Source organism: Bos mutus, chromosome 3 (assembly GCF_027580195.1).
Source record: "Bos mutus isolate GX-2022 chromosome 3, NWIPB_WYAK_1.1, whole genome shotgun sequence".
NCBI classification, from domain to species: domain Eukaryota; kingdom Metazoa; phylum Chordata; class Mammalia; order Artiodactyla; family Bovidae; genus Bos; species Bos mutus.
The window spans coordinates 98707120-98729307 of record NC_091619.1 but is presented as its reverse complement, the minus strand read 5'-3'; the positions used below and the strand labels follow the sequence as shown (position 1 = coordinate 98729307).

At 39.6% G+C, this 22188-nt stretch overlaps 1 protein-coding gene across 1 annotated transcript in view; it reads right to left on the bottom strand.

The window, feature by feature from the left end:
* Positions 1–21934, bottom strand: part of ZSWIM5 (zinc finger SWIM-type containing 5) — a 147364-nt gene extending 125430 nt beyond the window's left edge. The window contains exon 1 of the mRNA XM_070368166.1: positions 21165–21934. Coding sequence (XP_070224267.1) covers positions 21165–21762 — 598 coding nt within the window. The 5' untranslated portion in view covers positions 21763–21934. The remainder of the gene's footprint in view (positions 1–21164) is intronic.
* Positions 21935–22188: the final 254 nt, after the last annotated feature.

Below are 22188 nucleotides of genomic sequence, written 5' to 3'. Positions count from 1 at the left end.
ATGACAAAACTGAGATATTTATTAGAAACAGCAAATAACAGAGCTGTGTTAACCTTTACGAAAATAAAGTAACTATTCTATTCATAAGGCTCAAAGGTAATAGAGGAACTTACTGCAGGATTTTTATCAAATAAAACAAATTCTCTTGCATAAATTAGTTGTTCCTGGACTTATTTAAGTTATGGATCCCTTTGAGTATCAAATGAAAGTTATGGACTGTCTTCTCTGAAAAATGTCCATATGCATTTGTAAAGTCTGAAAATATTTCAGGAGTTCCTGGATACTTGAAAGCCATTTACAGGTGCCAGGTTAAGAATTCTTTACTTAAGTCATGTTTATAAAGGTAAAATGACATCTGTCCAACCCATGTTAATTTAAAAGACAAAAGTCACTGACCAAAATGCAGTTAAATAAGTCACAGTCTTTAACTTATTTTTAAGTAATTTTATTTATTTATTTTTGGCTGTGCTGGGTCTTCATTGCTGTGCAGGCTTTTCTCTAGTTGCACTGAGTGGCAGGGTTACTCTCTAGCTGAGGTGAACAGGCTTCTCATTGTGGTGCCTTCTCTTGTTGTAGAGCATGGGCTCATTAGTTGCAACTCTCAGGCTCTACAGCACAGGCTCGATTGTTGTGGTGCATGGGCTTAGTTATTCCACCGCATATAGGATCTTCCCAGATCAGCAATCAAACCTGGGTCCCCTACACTGGCAGGCAGATTCTTTACCACTGAGCTACCAGGAAGTCCTAACTTATTTTAATTACATTATTATACAAGAAATACATAATAGGTTCTTGCCATAAAATAATTCAAAAAATTCAGATTAAACTAAACTTCCTCTTGGTTACCACCTATTCCCCTTTCTCTTCATAAATATTAATTATCAGTTAGATATAACTCCTTTCAGACTTTTCCAATGCCTTTTCAAAAATGCATGTACCTATTAAAATGTGGAAAATTATTTTGGATAAAGTACATTAAGAATTAGCATTTAAAAAGAAAAAAGGATGGATACTAGTGATTTTCCCAATAGAGCTGTGTTAACCTTTACGAAAATAAAGTAACTATTCTATTCATATGGCTCAAAAGTAATAGAGGAACTTACTGCAGGATTTTTATCAAATTTTTATAGTGTTGCTGAGATGACTTTTTCATATAACTCTTTCCTGAAATCACTACACCCATTTTTTTTTTTTTTTCAATTTGACCCACAAGTTCCAAATCTGGTTTGGAAAAAGCTAGTGTATAAATCAACCAACAAATCAATTCATCCAACATCTACTAAGCACATTCCATGTAAATCACTGTGCTATGGAATAATAGATCCCAAGCATTTAAACCTGCAGAGCTTATAAAACATGGAGATTCCTGAGTCCTATTCCAATCTTAGTTAACTAGGATTTACACAGGTGGAGCCCCAGAATGCATTCTGCCAAAGTTCCTCAAGTGACTTAAGTATAAAGCAGCAGCACTGAAAATTACTATTATGACAATCAAAGAAATTAATAAGATGTTTTTGATTCATTTCCACAAAGCTTCTTAAAAGTCCATTATGAAATCAGCTAGGTATTGTCCTGGATGCTGAAAATATTATAGAATACAGTCATTGCCCTAGAAGTCCTTACAGACTGGAACAGAAAATAATACCTAATTATAAATAAGCATAACATAAGCTGAAAGGAGAAAGTGCTTTAGTGAGTGGGTCCCCTCACTAAGATGTATGCTCCATAAAAGCAGAAACTTTGTTTTATTCACTGCTGCATCTCCAGCGTCTAGTTCAGTTCAGTTCAGTCACTCAGTTGTGTCCGACTCTTTGCAACCCCATGAATCGTAGCATGCCAGGCCTCCCTGTCCATCACCAACTCCGGGAGTTCACCCAAACTCATGTCCATAGAGTCAGTGATGCCATCCAGCCATCTCATCCTCTGTCGTCCCCTTTTCCTCCTGCCCCCCAATCCCTCCCAGCATCAGGATCTTTTCCAATGAGTCAGCTCTTCTCATGAGGTGGCCAAAGTATTGGAGTTTCAGCTTCAGCATCAGTCCTTTCAATGAACACCCAGGACTGATCTCCTTTAGGATGAACTGGTTGGATCTCCTTGCAGTCCAAGAGACTCTCAAGAGTCTTCTCCAACACCACAGTTCAAAAGCATCAATTCTTTGGGGCTCAACTTTCTTCACAGTCCAGCTCTCACATCCATACATGACAACTGGAAAAACCATAGCCTTGACCGCTGCTGCTGCTAAGTCACTTCAGTCATGTCTAACTCCGTGCGACCCCATAGATGGCAGCCCACCAGGCTCCCCCGTCCCTGGGATTCTCCAGGCAAGAACACTGGAGTGGGTTGCCACTTCCTTCTCCAATGCATGAAAGTGGAAAGTGAAAGTGAAGTCGCTCAGTCATTTCCGACTCTTAGTGACCCCATGGACTACAGTCTACCAGGCTCCTCCATCCATGGGATTTTCCAGGCAACAGTACTGGAGTGGGGTGCCACTGCCTTCTCCCAAACATAGAATACTCGATGACATAAATCAAAGCAAGATCCTCTATGACCCACCTCTTAGAATAATGGAAATAAAAACAAAAGTAAACAAGTGGGACCTGATTAAACTTAAGAGCTTTTAAACACCAAAGGAAACTATAAGCAAGGTGAAAAGACAGCCTTCAGAATGGGAGAAAATAATAGCAAATGAAACAACTGACAAAGGATTAGTTTCCAAAATATATAAGCAGCTCATAACAACTCAATGCTAGAAAAACAAACCCAATCAAAAAGTGGGAAAAAGACCTAAACAGATATTTCTCCAAAGAAGACATACAGATGGCTAACAAACACATGAAAAGATGCTCAACATTGCTCATTATTAGAGAAATGCAAATCAAAACCACAATGAGATATCACCTCACACTGGTCAGAATGGCCATCATCAAAAAATCTACAAACAATAAATGCTGGAGAGGGTGTGGAGAAAAGGGAACACTCTTGCACTGTTGGTGGGAATGTAAATTGATACAGCCACTACGGAAGACAATATGGAGATTCCTTACAAAACTGGGAATAAAACCACCATAAGACCCAACAATCCCACTCCTAGGCATATACCTGAGGAAACCAAGGTTGAAAAAGACACAAGTATCCCATTGTTCATTGCAGCACTATTTACAATAGCTAGAACATGGAAGCAACCTAGATGTCCACTGACAGATGAATGGATAAAGAAGTTGTGGTACACATACACGATGGAATATTACTCGGCCATAAAAAGGCACACATTTGAGTCAGTTCAGATGAGGTGGATGAACCTAGAACTTATTATACAGAGTGAAGTGAATCAGAAAGAGAAAGATAAATACTGTATTCTAACACACATATATGGAATCTAGAAAAATGGTACTGAAGAATTTATTTACAGGGCAGCAATGGAGAAACAGACATAGAGAATAGACTTATGGACATGGGGAGAGGAGAGGAGAGGGTAAGATGTATGGAAAGAGTAACATGGAAACTTACATTACCATATGTAAAATAGATAGCCAATGGGAATTTGCTGCATGGCTCAGGAAACTCAAACAGGGGCTCTGTTATCAACCTAGAGGGGTTGGATGGGGATGGAGATGGGGGAGGTTCAAAAGGGAGGGGATATAAGTACACCTATGGCTGATTCATGTTGAGGTTTGACAGAAAACAACAAAGTTCTGTAAAGCAATTATCGTTCAGTAAAAAAATAAATTAATTTAAAAAACTTTCCATTCCCCTCCCCCCACCCCCCAGCCTCTGGTAACCTCTTTTACTTTCTATCTCTATGAATTTGCCTATTTTAGGTAGCTCATATAAGTGGAATCATATAATTTTTCCCTATTGTGTCTGGCTTATTTCACTTAGGATAATGTCTTCAGGGGCTTCCTGGTAGCTCAGATGGTAAGGAATGCTGAAGCTGAAGCTCCGATATTTTGGAAATCTTATGTGAAGATCCAACTCCTTGGAAAACACCCTGATGCTGGGAAAGACTGAAGGCAAAAGGAGAAGGGGCGACAGAGGATGAGATCATGGGATGGCATCACCAACTCAAGGGACCAGAGTTTGAGGAAACTCTGGGAAATACTGAAGGTCAGAGAAGCCTGGCATGCTGCAGTCCATGAGGCTGCAAAGAGTCAGACATAACTTAGCAAATGAACAACAGTATCTTCAAGGTTCATCCATGTAGCATTCATCAGAATTCTCTTCCTTGTTAATGCTGAATAATAGCAAGCTGTATGTTTATACCAAATTTTGTTTACCCATTCATCTGATGTTGGACACCTGGGTTGCTTATACCTTTTGCCAACTGTGACTACTGCTGCCATAAGGGGGTGTACAAACATCCAAGTTCCTGCTTTCAATTCTTTTGGTTATATACCCAGAAGTGGAACTGCTAGATCCAATAATTTTATGTTTAGTTTTTTGAAGAACTACCATATCATTTTCCACAGAAGCTGTACTGTTTTATATTCCCACTGGTGATACACAAGTTTCTAATTTCTCCATATCCTCACCAACACTTGTTATTTTCTTTTTTTTTTTCTCTTTATAATAGGCATCCTAATGGATATAAAGTGATGGCCCACTGTGGTTTTTGCATTTTCCTAATGATTAGTGGTGTTAGAGAAGACTCTTGAGAGTCCCTTGGACTGCAAGGAGATCCAACCAGTCCATTCTGAAGATCAGCCCTGGGATTTCTTTGGAAGGAATGATGCTAAAGCTGAAACTCCAGTACTTTAGCCACCTCATGCAAACAGTTGACTCATTGGACAAGACTCTGATGCTGGGAGGGATTGGGGGCAGGAGGAGAAGGGGACGACAGAGGATGAGATGGCTGGATGGCATCACTGACTCGATGGACGTGAGTCTGGGTGAACTCCGGGAGTTGGTGATGGACAGGGAGGCCTGGCGTGCTGCGATTCATGGGGTCGCAAAGAGTCGGACACGACTGAGAGACTGAACTGAATGATTAGTGATGCTGAGCATCTTTTTATGTGCTTATTGGTCATTTGCGTCCCCTCTCTGAAGAAGTGTTTACTGAAGTCCTTTGCCCATTTTTCAATCAGGTTGTTTGCTTTTTGTTGTTGAGTTGTAGAAGTTCTTTACATATTCTGGACATTAATCCCTTATCAGACACGTTGATTTTGAGTAGCTAGTAGGGTATCCATTTAGAAATAAATGGCAACCCACTCCCATATTCTTGCCTGGAGAATCCCAGGGACGGAGGAGCCTGTTGGGCTGCCGTCTGTGGGGTCACGCAGAGTCGGACACGACTGACGCGATTTGGCAGCAGCAGTGGGCAAATACACAAGCTGATCTTGAATTCAAGAGGGAGAAACAATGATATAGACTTAATAGTCAAATTATTTGTAATAAAGTATTTTCATGTATAGGAGTTTATTTAGAATCTCACAAAAATTCTGATACTTTTACAAATGAGAAATCTCACGCAGATCTCCTGACTACAAATCCTAAGATTATTTGGAAGTGCTTCAGGGATCAAAAGGAAAAAGCTGGCCAAGCTGACTGAGTTCTGGGCCCTATCCCAATTCCCAAAACAGCTCAAATTTTCCTGCTGCAAAAACTGGAATATCATCTAAGATTTCATTTGAAAATAAGTGGAGTGGCTTAAAACAAATTTGAGATCACTACATTATATGATGCTAACTTGTTATTCAATCGATAAATCATGTCTAACTCTGAGACCCTGTGGACTGCAGAATACCAGGCTCCTCTGTCCTTCTGGAGTTTGCTTAAATTCATGTCCATTGAGTTAGTGATGCTATCTAACCATCTTATCCTCTGCTGCTCTCTTCTCCTTTTGCCTTCAATCTTTCCCAGCATCAGGGTCTTTTGCAATGAGTTGGCTCTTCGCATCAGTTAACCAAAGTATTGGAGCTTCAGTTTCAGCATCAGTCCTTCCAATGGTATTCAGGGTTGATTTCCTTTAGGACTGACAGGTTTGATCTCCTTGAAGTCCAAGGAACTGTCCAGAGTCTTCTCCAGCACCACAATTCAAAAGCATCAATTCTTCGGTGCTCAGTTTTCTAACTTATATTCATAAAATAGTAATTGAAGATATAGAAATAAACAAGACTGGTTAATTAGAAAACTTGGGCAAGATGGTGGTCCTACTTTTGTGGAGTAAGAGAATAAAGAAGAAAGGTAGAAAGAAAACCAGAATGGTGAAGTAAAACAAAAATCTAGGAAAAAGTATTTTAAAAGACTATAGAAAATTCTATATAGTGGTCATAAAGGATGAGGACTGAAAAAAGGATACTATGTCTGGCGATCATGAGGTCACTGGTAACCTTTAAGAGATCAATTTTAACATAGTGAGTGAAAGCAGAAGTCAGATTGAAAGGCTTCAGAGGTGGCATGAAGGTTAAAGGAAAGGTAACAAACATGGACTACCTCAACAATTTTGGTACAATAATAATAGAGAATGAATATTTACATAATACCTAGTAAGAGTTAGGCTCTGTTCTAAATACTTAACATGTTGATTTATCCTCAAAACAATTGTTGGTCCTAGAGGAGGAAATGGCAACCCACTCCAGTATTTTTGCTGGGGAAATCCCAAGGACAGAGGAGCCTAATGGGCTACACTCCATGGGGTCACAAAGAGTCAGACAAGATTGAGCATGTACCACCACCACCATGGCTGGGGAAACTGAAATGTAGTGAGGAGCCAGAATTCTGAGGCTACCTGCTGTATGGTCTCTACATATATGTGATAATATATATGATAGAACATGCGAATTACACACCAGTAAACAGTACAATAATATTGAGAGTTTAATCTATAGAAAACTGAATTACTATGTTGTATACCTGAAACTAATATAAAATTGTAAATTAACTATACTTTAATTAAAAATAAAAATAATAATGTAATACTGAGTGAGAGAAAAGATCAGCAAAATTATTTTTTCACAAGAGGGAACCATGACATGGGGAAGGGTTTTATACCACTAACATCAGTGTATGTCGGTGATTCTTGACAGTCCTGTCAGTTTACCAGGTATTGATAGATTTAAGCAAAATAAAAACAGGATGACTTTTCCTGAATGTATTAATGCTACCAGCTTCCATTCAATAAGACCATAAATGAGTAGGGAAGAGATGTAATTATCTCCAAGTGCTTTTAAAGGCATAATACATTTTCCCGCTGATTACAGAATGCAGGATAATGAATGGATGGATAGACCAAAATCTATTTTACTGATTAGCTCTATCATATATTTGTACCTTAAAAAAGCAATAATTTTTTTTAAAGATCCTATGAAGATATAATAAAGTTATTCTAAAGACAGAAATCTGTAAAATTTATACTGAGGGAAAACAAAAATCTGGCAATATTTCTGTCATCTTCCTGCCTGCTAATGTCACCCCTTTGAGTCAACTATGAACTAGAGTATTACAGGGCAGAGAAATGTTAATTAGAAGGAACTTCATGAAGGATCAATCTAACCTGTAAGCGATAAATAATGTCTTCAATCTTTATTGTACTGTTATACATAATTTTAATATTTTTATAATTGAAGTTATATTAAAATAGAGTAATTTATCCAGCTAGCCCCATTTCTCTAGTTAATCACTTTCTACTCTTTACCTCCGCAGTAACTACCTCTATTACTAGAGAACATTGTGTTAAATGCTATTTTAATGTGTATCCTATACTAAACTATACACTCCTTAAATACAGAACTTATGTTCTATTTTGCACTGAGTACTTTAGAATGTTAAATGTTAAGTTTTGCAAATGAGTGAAGGAGTGAACAAACATGAATAAAATTATATGTTGGTGTTACATTTATACGAGTATCTTTTGATGGCAAGAATTTATACACTTTTGCATAGGACCTTTTCAAAACACAGACAATCATTTTTTAAGTGAAAGAGAATAATTTTCCTTGAGATCCATTAATAAACCTGAAGAGAGACAGAAAAAAACAGGCTGAAATAGAAAAGAAAGTTGACATAGTCCAAAGCATTTGTGTAATAAATATTAAATAATGTTTTGATTTTCTAAGGTAAGTTTAAAAACACTGAAAATACTAATAAAGGTGATCATTTTTCTAGAACAGTGTTTTTCAACCCTGGCTGCACATAAGACATCTAGGAGCTCTTTAAAAATTCTGAGGATCAGTCCTCATTCTCAACAGACTTTTAATTAATTTAGGGTGAGTCCTTGGCACTTTCTTTAAAATCTCTCCAGCGATTTTAATGTGAAATCAACGACTGGAACCTACCATTCTTTCCTTTAAAACCAATTTCTGAGGCAAATTTTACATTCAATAAAATTTACTAATTTTTTGGAGTGTAATTGTTTTACAATGTTGTGTTCGTTTCTGCTGTACAACAAAGTAAATCAGCTATATCAGGTTTCAGAGAATCTCTTAGGGTCAAGTACTTACTCAGTCTACAATTTCCCACCTACATAAAGATGGCAACATATGTAGTTCTTAGAAGCACAGGCTTTGGTATCCAACTTGGGTTTGTAGTCTAAGATAGGAAAATACAAAGTATTTTGGAATGATTTCCACCCAAAGTAAGTAAATAGTTATTTACTGAGCTTTACACAAAACAAGTGACCAAATATCCAATGAAAAGAATCAGAAACTAGTTAATAAGCTTCATTGGTATTTTTAAATCTATACAATGTTTTAAAAATCAAAAACATCCAGAAATTACATTTTGCCAGTATATCTTCTAGGCTCCCATTACATACAAATAAATAAAGAGAGATTTTCATATTATCTAAATATTTTTAAATTATATAACAGCTTGCTCATTCATTCAATAAGCATTTACTGAGTATCAATTTAAGGCATATCACATTATATAGTCTAAGAAGGAGAACAATTTTTCTCAATACTGAGAACCAAAAATTAATCAGTTGGCTATATGGGATTATGAAAAGTATCAGAGAAATTTATCATATGATAATATAATGCTAAAGCTAATATTAAAATGAGTGTGATTTCGTCAGTATACCAGCTCCATGACAGGTTAAAAGTGGCCAAGAAGCATGTTGTCTATATGAAGAAAGAAATAAGCCTATATATAAACCACAAGGTAGAAAATTTACATAATAGTAATCTGGAATGGACTGTAATATATTTCTAATATCACAATTCCAAACCATATTAACTTGGGGTTTGAAAAAAGTTGGGCTTCCCTGGTGGCTCAGATGGAAATGATCCACCTGCAATGCAGGAGACCCAGGTTTGATCCCTGGGTGAGGAAGATTCCCTCAAGAAGGGAATGGCTACCCACTCCAGTATTCTTTTTTTTTTTTTAATTGGAGGCTAATTACTTTACAATATTGTAGTGGTTTTTGCCATACATTGATATAAATCAGCCATGGGTGTATAAATGTCCCCCATCCTGAACACCCCTCCACTTCCCTCCCCATCCCATCCCTCAGGATCATCCCAGTGCACCAGCCCTGAGTGTCCTGTCTCATGCATCGAACCTGGACTGGCAATCTATTTCACATATGGTAATATACATGTTTCAGTGTTATTCTCTCAAATCATCCCACCCTCGCCTTCTCCCACAGAGTCCAAAAGTCTCTTCTTTGTATCTGTGTCTCTTTTGCTGTCTTGCATATAGGGTCATGATTACCATCTTTCTAAATTCCTTATATATGCATTAGTATACTGTATTGGTGTTTTTCTGACTTACTTCACTCTGTATAATAGGCTCCAGTTTCATCAACCTCATTAGAACTGATTCAAATGTGTTCTTTTTAATAGCTGAGTAATATTCCATTGTGTATATGTACCACAGCTTTCTTATCCATTCATCTGCCGATGGACATCTAGGTTGCTTCCATGTCCTGGCTATTGCAAACAGTGCTGCGATGAACATTGGGGTACACGTGTCTCTTTCAATTCTGGTTTCCTCAGTGTGTATGCCCAGCAGTGGGATTGCTGGGTCGTATGGCAGTTCTATTTCCAGTTTTTTAAGGAATCTCCACGCTGTTCTCCATAGTGGCCATACTAGTTTGCATTCCCACCAAAAGTGTAAGAGGGTTCCCTTTTCTCCACACCCTCTCCAGCATTTATTGCTTGTAGACTTGACTTTTTTTTTTTTAAACTTTACATAATTGTATTAGTTTTGCCAAATATCAAAATGAATCTGCCACAGGTATACATGTGTTCCCCATCCTGAACCCTCCTCCCTCCTCCCTCCCCATACCATCCCTCTGGGTCATCCCAGTGCACTAGCCCCAAGCATCCAGTATCGTGCATCGAACCTGGACTGGTAACTCGTTTCTTACATGATATTTTACATGTTTCAATGTCATTCTCCCAAATCTTCCCACCCTCTCCCTCTCCCACAGAGTCCATAAGACTGTTCTATACATCAGTGTCTCTTTTGCTGTCTCATAATCGGGTTATTGTTACCATCTTTCTAAATTCCATATATATGCGTTAGTATACTGTATTGATGTTTTTCCTTCTGGCTTACTTCACTCTGTATAATAGGCTCCAGTTTCATCCACCTCATTAGAACTAATTCAAATGTATTCTTTTTAATGGCTGAGTAATACTCCATTGTGTATATATACCACTGCTTTCTTATCCATTCATCTGCTGATGGACATCTAGGTTGCTTCCATGTCCTGGCTATTATAAACAGTGCTGCGATGAACATTGGGGTACACGTGTCTCTTTCCTTCTGGTTTCCTCAGTGTGTATGCCTAGCAGTGGGATTGCTGGATCATAAGGCAGTTCTATTTCCAGTTTTTTAAGGAATCTCCACACTGTTCTCCATAGTGGCTGTACTAGTTTGCATTCCCACCAACAGTGTAAGAGGGTTCCCTTTTCTCCACACCCTCTCCAGCATTTATTATTTGTAGACTTTTGGATCGCAGCCATTCTGACTGGTGTGAAATGGTACCTCATAGTGGTTTTGATTTGCATTTCTCTGATAATGAGTGATGTTGAGCATCTTTTCATGTGTTTGTTAGCCATCTGTATGTCTTCTTTGGAGAAATGTCTATTTAGTTCTTTGGCCCATTTTTTGATTGGGTCATTTATTTTTCTGGAGTTGAGCTGTAGGAGTTGCTTGTATATTTTTGAGATTAGTTGTTTGTCAGTTGCTTCATTTGCTGCTTGTAGACTTTTTGATAGCAGCCCTTCTAACCAGCATGAGATGGTACCTCATTTTGGTTTTGATTTACATTTCTCTGATAATGAATGATGTTGAGCATCTTTTCATGTGTTTGTTAGCCACCTGTATATCTTCTTTGGAGAAATGTCTGTTTAGTTCTTTGGCCCAGTTTTTTGATTGGGTCATTTATTTTTTCTGGTATTGAGCTGCATGAGCTGCTTGTATATTTTTGAGATTAATTCTTTGTTAGTTGCTTCATTTGCTATTATTTTCTCCCATTCTGAAAGCTGTCTTTTCATCTTGCTTATAGTTTCCTTTGCTGTACAAAAGCTTTTAAGTTTAACTAGGTCCCATTTATTTTTGCTTTTATTTCCATTGCTTGGGGGGCGGGGGTCATAGAGGATCCTGCTGTGATTTATGTCAGAGACTGTGTTGGCTATGTTTTCCTCTAGGAGTTTCATAGTTTCTGGTCTTACATTTAGATCTTTAATTCATTTTGAGTTTATTTTTGTGTATGGTGTTAGAAAGTGTTCTAGTTTCATTCTTTTACAAGTGGTTGACCAGTTTTCCCAGCACCACTTGTTAAAGACATTGTCTTTTCTCCATTGTATATTCTTGCCTCCTTGGTCAAAGATAAGGTGTCCATAGGTGCAAGGATTTATCTCTGGGCTTTCTATTTTGTTCCACTGATCTATATTTCTGTCTTTGTGCCAGTACCATACCATCCTGATGACTGTAGCTTTGTAGTGTAGTCTGAAGTCAGGCAGATTGACCTCCATTTCCATTCTTCTTTCTCAAGCTTGCTTTGGCTATTTGCCACTCCGGTATTCTTGTCTGGAGAATTCCATGGACAGAGGAGTTTGGCAGGCTACAGTCCATGGAGTCGCAAAGAGTCAGCCACAACTGAGCAACTAACACTTTGGAAAAAGTTAAGACATGGTTCATATGCTTTCAGGGTTACCTATTTCCTTTTTTGTTTACATCTTAATTTATTTCTGTACAAATTAAAGATGCACTGAAAAATAAACCAATAAAAAGAAATGAGAGGTCCAGAGCAGGGGCATTCCAGGCTGGGAGCAGTCAAGCCTGGTCATGATCAAGCATAGCCCTTGTCCTGTCCCAGCCAGTCTGAGTTGGAAGATAAGTGTCAGCCACTCTGTTGATACCAAAGCCCAAGTGATATCCCAGAAGGAGAGTCAACTCCAACCACTTCTGCCTAACTCCTCAAGAACTCCCAGCTTAGAGAAGCAGCGTTTCCAGTGGGAGTTCAGAGTGGGACATGGGTTGGCTCTGTGAGGAATTGGAAATTGATGATCAGGCTCCCTACAGAACTATTTGGTGTTGGGGTCTCTCCAGCTGGAAAGAAGGATGGCACCTCTCCCAGGTCTTAATTTATTTTGCAAGTCAGTTATCAGGCTTATTCATCTCTGACAATGTGCCTCTATCCAGTGGGTGATCACCAATCATTGCAGGAGACAAAAAGAATAGTGAAAGCAGAGTGAGAAAGCTAATTGACCACCCTAAGTAACTGTGACATTGCAGCTGACTTCTAGACCCAAAAGAGGACCAACCATTTTTCTCTTCATCACCTATGGTCTATACCCCAGCTCTAATGCATGTGTATGTTTTATCCCTAACATAGGAAGTTGTTGCTAACGGTAAGCTAAATGAGCAGCCCCTCCTCCTGTACTAATTCTGGGATCCCCACTTCTTCCTGCCTGCCCCTTTCTTCTTAGAGGACAGTCCAAAAGGCCACATAAAATTGCCAGGGTCTTGGTACCTCCAAATGCCCCAAGAGCGAATCATACAAAGTAAACTCAGAAACTACATTCATTACCACAGAATTAGCAGGAAAAAGAATGTACAGTGAGGGGATACGGGCATCAGTAGGACATGACAGAGTGGTAGAATTCTTAATTTCAGAAAGAAAGTGCCTCCTTAAACCTCTCCCTCCCAGCAAAGAGACTGAGGTAAGCTTACAAGACTTACAAGATATCCAACTGTCCTTATTTCTCTGCTCTCCTAGGGTTCTTTCTGCAAGCTGACCTAGGACTCTGTTCTGTTTACTCACTTGCTCTACATCAGTAGCTGCAGAACTTCCTTATGCATATAACAGAGAAAGTCCATACACGGGGCCCTCCAGCTCAGGCTCTTGTCTCCCACCAGGATGAGCTTGAACAGCTTGCCCTCCTGTTTCTCCATGATAACCTCATGCACTGCCATCTCTATGCCCTTAAACTATCAATGAGGTCTCATACTTTCATGTACAGTGTATTGTGCAGAACTGGCAGAACACTCAAGCCACTGGTGATCTGACTGAAGGAGATGCTGAAAAGGATCTGGACAACTGAGGGTTACCTATTTCTATAAATGAGTTATAAATGGTGTTCATGAAAAAAAATCTGACAGTAATCTGTTCATCCACGTGTGTATGGCCTGAGTGCTGTAATGCACAGTCATCATTTTTTATAATGATAAAAAGCTTACAGGTTTAACCTTTAAATGACCACTTATCTATCAAAAAAGTTCTACATGTATTAAAAATATTAAATAATCAATCATGCAAACTGAGTCAGTTATCTAATAAAATAGATGTGGTGATATCTAATTAAAGCCATATTCAACATATAAAAGTTTAAAATTCATATGAAACTATGTTATACAATAAGAAACAAGCATGAGAAGCTGTTATGAGTTGAATTGTGTTCTCCCAAGATTGACAGGCTTCCCCAATGGCTCAGAAGATGAAGAATTTGTTTGCAGTGCAGGAGAAGCAGGAGATGCAGGTTCGATCCCTGGGTTGGGAAGATCCCCTGGAGGGGGAAATGGCAACCCACTCTAGTATTCCTGCCTGCAAAATTCCATGGACAGAGGAGCCTGGCGAGCTACAGTCCATAGGGTTGCAAAAGAGTCAGACACAACTGAGCAAGACTGATATGTTGAAGTCCTAATCTCCAGCACCTCAGAATATGACCTTATTTGGAAATAGGGTCATTGCACATGTAATTAGTTAAACTGAGGTCATACTGGAGCAGGGTAGGCCCCTAATCCAATATGACTGCTGTCCTTCTAAAATGGTCATGTGAAAATACAGACACATAGGAAGAATGCCATGTGACAAAGAAGAGACTGGAGTTATGAAGTTGTATGTCAAGGAATGCCAAAGACTCCTGGCAAACCACCAGAAGCTAGGAAGAGGCAGGAAGGATTTCCCTACTAGTTTCAGAGGGAGCATGACCCTGCTGATACCTTGATTTCAGACTTATCACCTCCAGAACTGAGACAGTAAATTTCTATTGTTTTAATCCACCCAGTTTGTGGAAGTTTGTTACAATAGCCATAGGAAACTAAAACAGCATTTTCAGTATCTCTTGTATGTTGTTACTAATATTAATGTCTTTATTTTTAAAATTATTTTCTAAAATAACAGTAATTTTGACTTCTGGGAGAATCAGATCAGATCAGATCAGTCGCTCAGTCGTGTCTGACTCTTTGCGACCCCATGAATTGAAGCACGCCAGGCCTCCCTGTCCATCACCAACTCCTGGAGTTCACTCAGACTCACGTCCATCGAGTCAGTGATGCCATCCAGCCATCTCATCCTCTGTCGTCCCCTTCTCCTCCTGCCCCCAATCACTCCCAGCATCAGAGTCTTTTCCAATGAGTCAACTCTTCGCAGGAGGTGGCCAAAGTACTGGAGTTTCAGCTTCAGCATCATTCCTTCCAAAGAAATCCCAGGGCTGATCTCTTTCAGAATGGACTGGTTGGATCTCCTTGCAGTCCAAGGGACTCGCAAGAGTCTTCTCCAACACCACAGTTCAAAAGCATCAATTCTTCGGCGCTCAGCCTTCTTCACAGTCCAACTCTCACATCCATACATGACCACAGGAAAAACCATAGCCTTGACTAGACAAACCTTTGTTGGCAAAGTAATGTCTCTGCTTTTGAATATGCTATCTAGGTTGGTCACAACTTTCCTTCCAAGGAGTAAGTGTCTTTTAATTTCATGGCTGCAGTCACCATCTGTAGTGATTTTGGAGCCCAGAAAAATAAAGTCTGACACTGTTTCCACTGTTTCCCCATCTATTTCCCATGAAGTGGTGGGACCAGATGCCATGATCTTCGTTTTCTGAATGTTGAGCTTTAAGCCAACTCTCCTCTTTCACTTTCATCAAGAGGCTTTTGAGTTCCTCTTCACTTTCTGCCATAAGGGTGGTGTCATCTGCATATCTGAGGGTATTGATATTTCTCCCGGCAATCTTGATCCCAGCTTGTGTTTCTTCCAGTCCAGCGTTTCTCATGATGTACTCAGGGAGAATAGTTCTATACATTTTAACACGTATACAGATAGGTAGATAGATATATATGTATATTCATATAACCATCAACTCTAAGATACTGTTAATGTCTTGATTTTTAACAGCTGTTATTGAAACAAGTGCAATGAAACTGTTTCACACAGGCTTAAGTAAATTTCTAGTCCTTTCACTTCAAAATTTAGACTTTGTATTCACACTTCAGTAATACATTTTTAATTCCTAAAATAAAAATAACCTTTAAAAGTCTACTACCTTTAGTTTATTCATTGTCTTTAAAGCTCTATTATTGAGAAAGTCACCTTCAATAAGAATTCATCTAAAGATTTGGAAAAAAACTGATAAATCACCATTCTTCACACGAAGCAGTCAACATAAAAGATACACACTGTTGCAACACTCATACCACTTACTGCTATCAGCTTTATTATACCCACAAGTATGGAGTTTTCCCTTTATCTTCTAGCACCACACTCATTATAAAAATTCACATCTCTCTCTTAACTAAGTCTGTTTTAAATTTCTAAACATTCACTATTCAACAGACTTTTTTTATTGCAGTGTAATTTACAATGTTATGTTAGTTTCAAGTGTAAATAAATTCATTTGTATCACTTTTCAGATTCCACATATAAGTTATACAATATCTGTCTTTGACTAACTTCATTCAGTGTGATAATCTCTAGGTCCATCCATGTTGTGGCAAATGATATTATTTCATACTTTTCATGGCCGAGTAATATTCCATTGTATATATGTACCACATCTTCTTAATCTATTCATCTTTCTCTAGGCATTTAGGTTGCTTCCATGTCTTGGCAATTGTAAATAGTGCTGCTATGAACATCGATGCCCAGGAGTAAGATTGCTGGATCATATGGTAGATCTATTTTTAGTTTTTTAAGGAACGTCCATACTCTTCTCCACAGAGGCTGAACCAATTTACATTTCCATGAACAGAGTAAGAGGGTCCATTTCTCTTCACAGCCTCTATAGCACTTATTTTTTATAGATTTTTTGATGATGGCCATTCTGACTGGTGTAAGGTGATATTTCATGATAGTAAAGCTGGGAGGGATTGGAGGCAGGAGGAAAAGGGGACGACAGAGGATGAGATGGCTGGATGGCATCACCGACTCAATGGATGTGAGTTTAAGTGAACTCCGGGAGTTGGTGATGGACAGGGAGGCCTGGCGTGCTGCGATTCATGGGGTCGCCAAGAGTCAGACACGACTGAGTGACTGAACTGAACTGAACTGAGCATCTTTTCATGTGCTATTAGCCATCTTCATGTCTTCTTTGGAAAAATGTTTATTTAGGTCTTCTGCCTATTTTTTTAAATTAGACCGTTTGTTTTTTTCATATTAAACTACAGGAGCTGTTTGTATATTTTTGGAAATTAACAATAACTTGAATATTAAGATATGTGTGTGAGGTACTGTGGTAGAAAAGGAAGGAGAAAATTCATTGCTTAAGAAAGAAAAAGAGCAATGTGATTTTAAAACCTGATAAGTTTCTACTCTAAAAAATGTTACCACTTATCCCTTAAAGGTATGCAGCTGCTTTCCCTGCTGGAATATCTCACATATAAATTAAGTCATTTTTCCCCACATAGAAATTTTATTATGATTTTATATCTATTCTAACTTACAATGCTATACAGCTTTTTAGGTGAGGATATCTTTTGTTCCTCTAAATAATATAGATTAAAAATAAATTACCTATAGAAATCAACACCAGCAATACTTATTACTGCTGCACTTTACAAAAGCTGTACTACAGAAAAATTACACAGATGTTTATTGATAATATATACACACTCATAATTATAAACTTAACTACTTAATGTGTAAGCTATGAATAACTTCCAGAAATGGATCTTTTTATTATTATTGACTTTGTAATTACATTTCTTTCACATAAATAGTACTTAGCATTGTGACTGTAGTCTTGAAGATTATCCACACACAAATTATGCATTTATTAGAAAATGCATAGGCTAAAACTATGGGGCTCAACCGTCAGAATATATGATAATTTCTGGATAAACATTTGTATAATTAAGATATACCAACACTGAAGGCCCCTGTAAGACTTTATCCAATTTTTGAAAATCTACATATTCAAATAAATATAATATTTCTGCATACAAGAGAAAAACTATCAATGCTTCTTTTCCATCAATTAAGTTAGTTCTCCCTGAGAAGACACAATCCTCCTTTAAGTTCTACCAGACACGGAGACATTAATTTAAAATATGATGATGGGTCAACATCTTAAAATTATTAGTAAATTATAGTTGTACCATTCTTATACCATCTGCAGATTCCTGAGTAAGTATTTTCCCAAGGTTTATACTACAACTATTTCCATGGGCTCCTTAGACAGGTTAAAATGCAGATGCTTAAAACATCTGAACTCTATTACCTTCATAATACCGAGAGAACAGAAAGATCTATTCACAGAGCTTCAAACTTACAGATGTCCATGAAAAGACTAATTTATAATTTTCCCCTTTTAAAAGGAGCAATACCTCTGATTCAGTACTATCTTGTAAAAGAAATGTATCCTTTGAGCATAACAAGCTACAGTCCTCCCATTTCTTTATATCAAGCTGGGAAACTTTTAGTTCTAATTCAAAATTGGATGTTTTCTACAGAGCATTTGTGTTTTAACCAGTCCATGACGTCCCATTACCAGATTCCATGTGGAAAGTAATCAGAAGTTACTGAATATAAATACTCTTTGTACAGAGTCTTTGTTGTCTAATTTATTTTGTTTCAATTTTTTTCTTTTATGTTGTGCTTTTTTCTTTATTTTTAAATTTACTTATTTAAGTAATAAAATATTTAAAATACTTCATGTTTACCTTGTTTAAATTCCTTTATGAATCTTTGCTTTAAAAGAATGTTTAAAAGAAATACCCTAATTTCCCTTACTTCCTAAAGCATCAGCCTTCAGTAACTTTCCAATTCGGAGGTTTTAACTATGGCTTGGATATAGTAAGGAAATAAATAAGAATTTTTAATAGTAGCACTGAGTAATTATATTGAGGGTTTTTTTTTAAGTAACTATTTATTTATTATTTTTGGCTGTGCTGGATATTCGTTGCTGCTCGGGCTCTTCTCCAGCTGTGGTGAGCAAGGGCTACTCTAGTTGTGGAGCATGAACTTCTCAATGCAATGGCTTCTCTTGTTGCAGAGCACAGGCTCTAGGACACATGGGTTCGGTAGCTGCGGCTCCCAGGCTCTAGAGCACAGGCTCAGTAGTTATGGAACATGCACTTAGTTGCTCCAAGGCATGTGGGATCTTCCAGGATCAGGGACTGAACGCATGTCTCCTGCACTGGCAGGCAGATTCCTTACACTGAGCCACCAGGGAAGCCCCTATATTGAATGTGAAGTGAAATTATAAAGTGAAGAACATGATTACTGTCTTGCTATATACAAATCATTTTTTTGCTTATCTCTTGGTAATACTTTTATAAAACCTATCATCTAGATTGTCACATACTCACATTTTAGGTTTAAGAGATGAGGAATGGTTCTCTAATTTTACATACTAAACGATGGTTTGGGACTTCCCTGGTGGTCCAGTGGTTAAAACTCTGTGCTCCCAACATGGGGTAGCCATGTCTGATCATCTGGTGCGGGAAGATGATGCATGATGCAGCCAAAAAAATTAACGGTGGTTCATGCCAAGATACAGAACTCAGAATGATAAAGAATGGAATATTCTTCTCTTTCACCCTCACTAGCATAAATTAAAATCAGAAAAATAAAGATTACACAACTCATGTTTCTCAAATAGCATTACTTAAAAATGATTAATTCATTATCCTCCCTTCATCTATGAAATCCAATGTAAGAATCAGAAAATATGCTTAAATATATTCTTTATCCAGTCCCTAAAACTATCAGACAAGAGCTCATCATCCTAAGAAGCATGCCAACTCTCATACTGTAGAAGAAAAAAATCTGATTTAAACATGACCTGGATCATTCACAACATCTGATTTCACTTACAACTTGACATTATAGTCATTTTCAAAATATATACTTCTTTAAAACTCTTCTTTCTCAACTGCCCCTTCAAAGTTTGAAAATTATTTCAAATACAGTATCTCTTACTATAAAATGACTACTTAAATTGAAACTTTTCAATTCAATATATTTAAACAAGAAACTTAAAAATTAATTGATATAAACTCATAAAAAGAATATGATCTACAGATGAATAATGAAATGCCCATATTCATTTTCATGCTTTCAGAATTAAAGCTGCACACCTTAATTACCTGTTATTCAATTCATTATTACAAATATGTACAGAAACACACAAAGGAATAGCCTCAAATAAACAAAACTTTCTCAATCTACCGTTTCTGTATTCTGACACAGGATAAATTTAGATAAATTTACATTTCACATTTGCAAAACAAATTGTGGTATATGTTGCTTTAAAAAGAAACAGGATTCAGTGATTCTCAATAATCAAAAGTAGGTTGCTTTATATGAAACACCACAATGTGCTACTCTTCAAATGGAAAAAAAAAAATTCAAATACATCAGTTTTACCTGGGGAGAAGAGAGCTAGATGTTTGGGGTTCCTGTTTATATGGGTTCCTGTGTCTGTTTAATTCTAAAAACAGCCTCTCTCCAACTCCTTTCAAAAATCAATATTTTTTCAGTAAATATGAGCATATACTGTACAATAAAACGGATAATGTGTACTTCCAAAGTGCTATAACAGTCCAAATAGAAAAAAAAATCAGTATTTAAATTTCCCCACAAAGCAAGTCAATGTTAAACAATGTCATTTTTTCTCCTTTCTCCCTACCCATTCCACAAATCAGGACTACTGAATTTGTATATTTAATAAGATGAACAAACTGACTAGAAGCTCTAGAGCAATAAAAGAAAAAGAAATCACTTTCATTCCCCCACAAACAAAAAGATAAAACAAAAGCAAATATGAAGACTTGTTAAATGAGAAGCATTTGAAAAACCTAACGTGACCAGCTTTTGATTTACCCCAGTCTGACAAGGAAGACAGACCCCACCCCCACTCCAGATTGTGCCTTTTTTTTTTCCTTGGGTGGGGGTGTGGAGAAGAAGCTGTCACATTTCCATCTTCGGGTATTGTTAAGTCCACAGCCTAGATCCCCAAGTATCACTGGTCCAGGGGAAAAAAACATTAAAGCAGATAATTAAAACTGTCTGAAATGCACGGCATTTTGCTGAGATTTTTCCCATTTTTAAAGTTAATTATACCCAGCTTCAATCTGCAAAGACTAGATTGCCTTTGACAGCCTGTCCCTCAAACGTTCCCTGTAAGACCGCTTGCTCCAGATTCACTAACAGTTCGCTCCTCTCTAAACTTAAATTAGAAAAACGCATTTCAGAAATGATTACATCCAGAAAGCCATACTTCCCCATCCTTTTTGCTTTGGCGTGGGGTGTAGAACGAAGAATAAAAAAGAGATCTATTCGCTTCTCAAACAAAAAGAAATGGGGGTAGTGGAGGAAAGAGCAGCAGTGGACCTGACGAAATGTTGAGAAAAGTTTTTTATGTGACTAGTTTGTCCTTCGGCAGAGGATCGGGAGTTGGGCAAAAAGCCGGGGTCCTAGCTCAGGGCTTGTGCAAAGAGAAGGCACCTGCGGAAGAGGAGGCCGGGGACCCGAGAGAAGCCGAGCGAACACCTACCGACTTGCAGCACATTCTCCACGGAGCCGCTGTCCAGCAGACGGATGCCCCGGCGGAAGGGGAGCCCCTCGCCGCCACCGCCGCCGGCCACTCCAGCCCCAGAGCCCAGTCCGGGGGACGCCCCCGCCACGGCGGCCCCGGGGGCGGAGCCGGCCGGAGCGGCGGCCCCGGGGGGTGGCGGCGGCCCCTCCTCGGCCGGCGAAGCCCCCGCGGCGCCGCCAGCCGCGCCGGCGCCAGGGCCGCCGCGGTACTGGAAGCTGGAGTACATGCAGATCTCCCGCTCATTCCGCGGGAAGGACCAGTAGACGATGCGGCGCTGCACGGGCTCCGGGATCCGCTCAAAGCGCTCCTCCACCCGCTCGTACGCCCACTTTTCTGCCACCGTCTTGGCGGCGCAGTCCAGCAAGGACTCGGGCTGCAGGTGGGGGCGGGCCCCCGGAGGTAGGCAGCTGCCGCCGACGCCCCCCACCCCGCCGCCGGCCGCCCCGGGCGAACCGCGAGGGTGGTGAGCCTGTGGACTGGGCCACGAGCACAGGCGCTTGGCCGGAGAGACCGGCGACGGCGAGAGCAGTTCCTCTCGCTCACCTCCTTCCGCCATTGCTGGGGACTGACTGACTGACTGAGGCGGCGGCGGCGGCACCGGCTGCGGCGGAGACCCCGGCCACGGCCACGCGCCCCGCGCAAGCGCCCAGCTGCGGCACCGGGGGGCGGGGCAAGCAAACCCGCGAGCCGGCCGGCCCGAGTGGGGAGCCTGGGCCGGTCCTGTGCGCGCGCCGCGAGGGCCGACAGGGGCAGCCAGAGGACGAGCGGGAGGCGGCGCGCGCTGTCCGGGCCGCCGCGAGCGTGAGGAGGGACGGGAGCGAGCACGGGCTGGCGGCGCGCGCCAGGCGCAGACTGCCCAGAATGCGCACCGAGCGCTCGCGCCTGGCCGACTTCCACCTAGGGGACACCCAGGGACGAGGAGCGCCCGGCACCCGCGCCAGCCCGCGCGCCTCCGACCCACCTGCAGCCTGGAGGGAAAGGA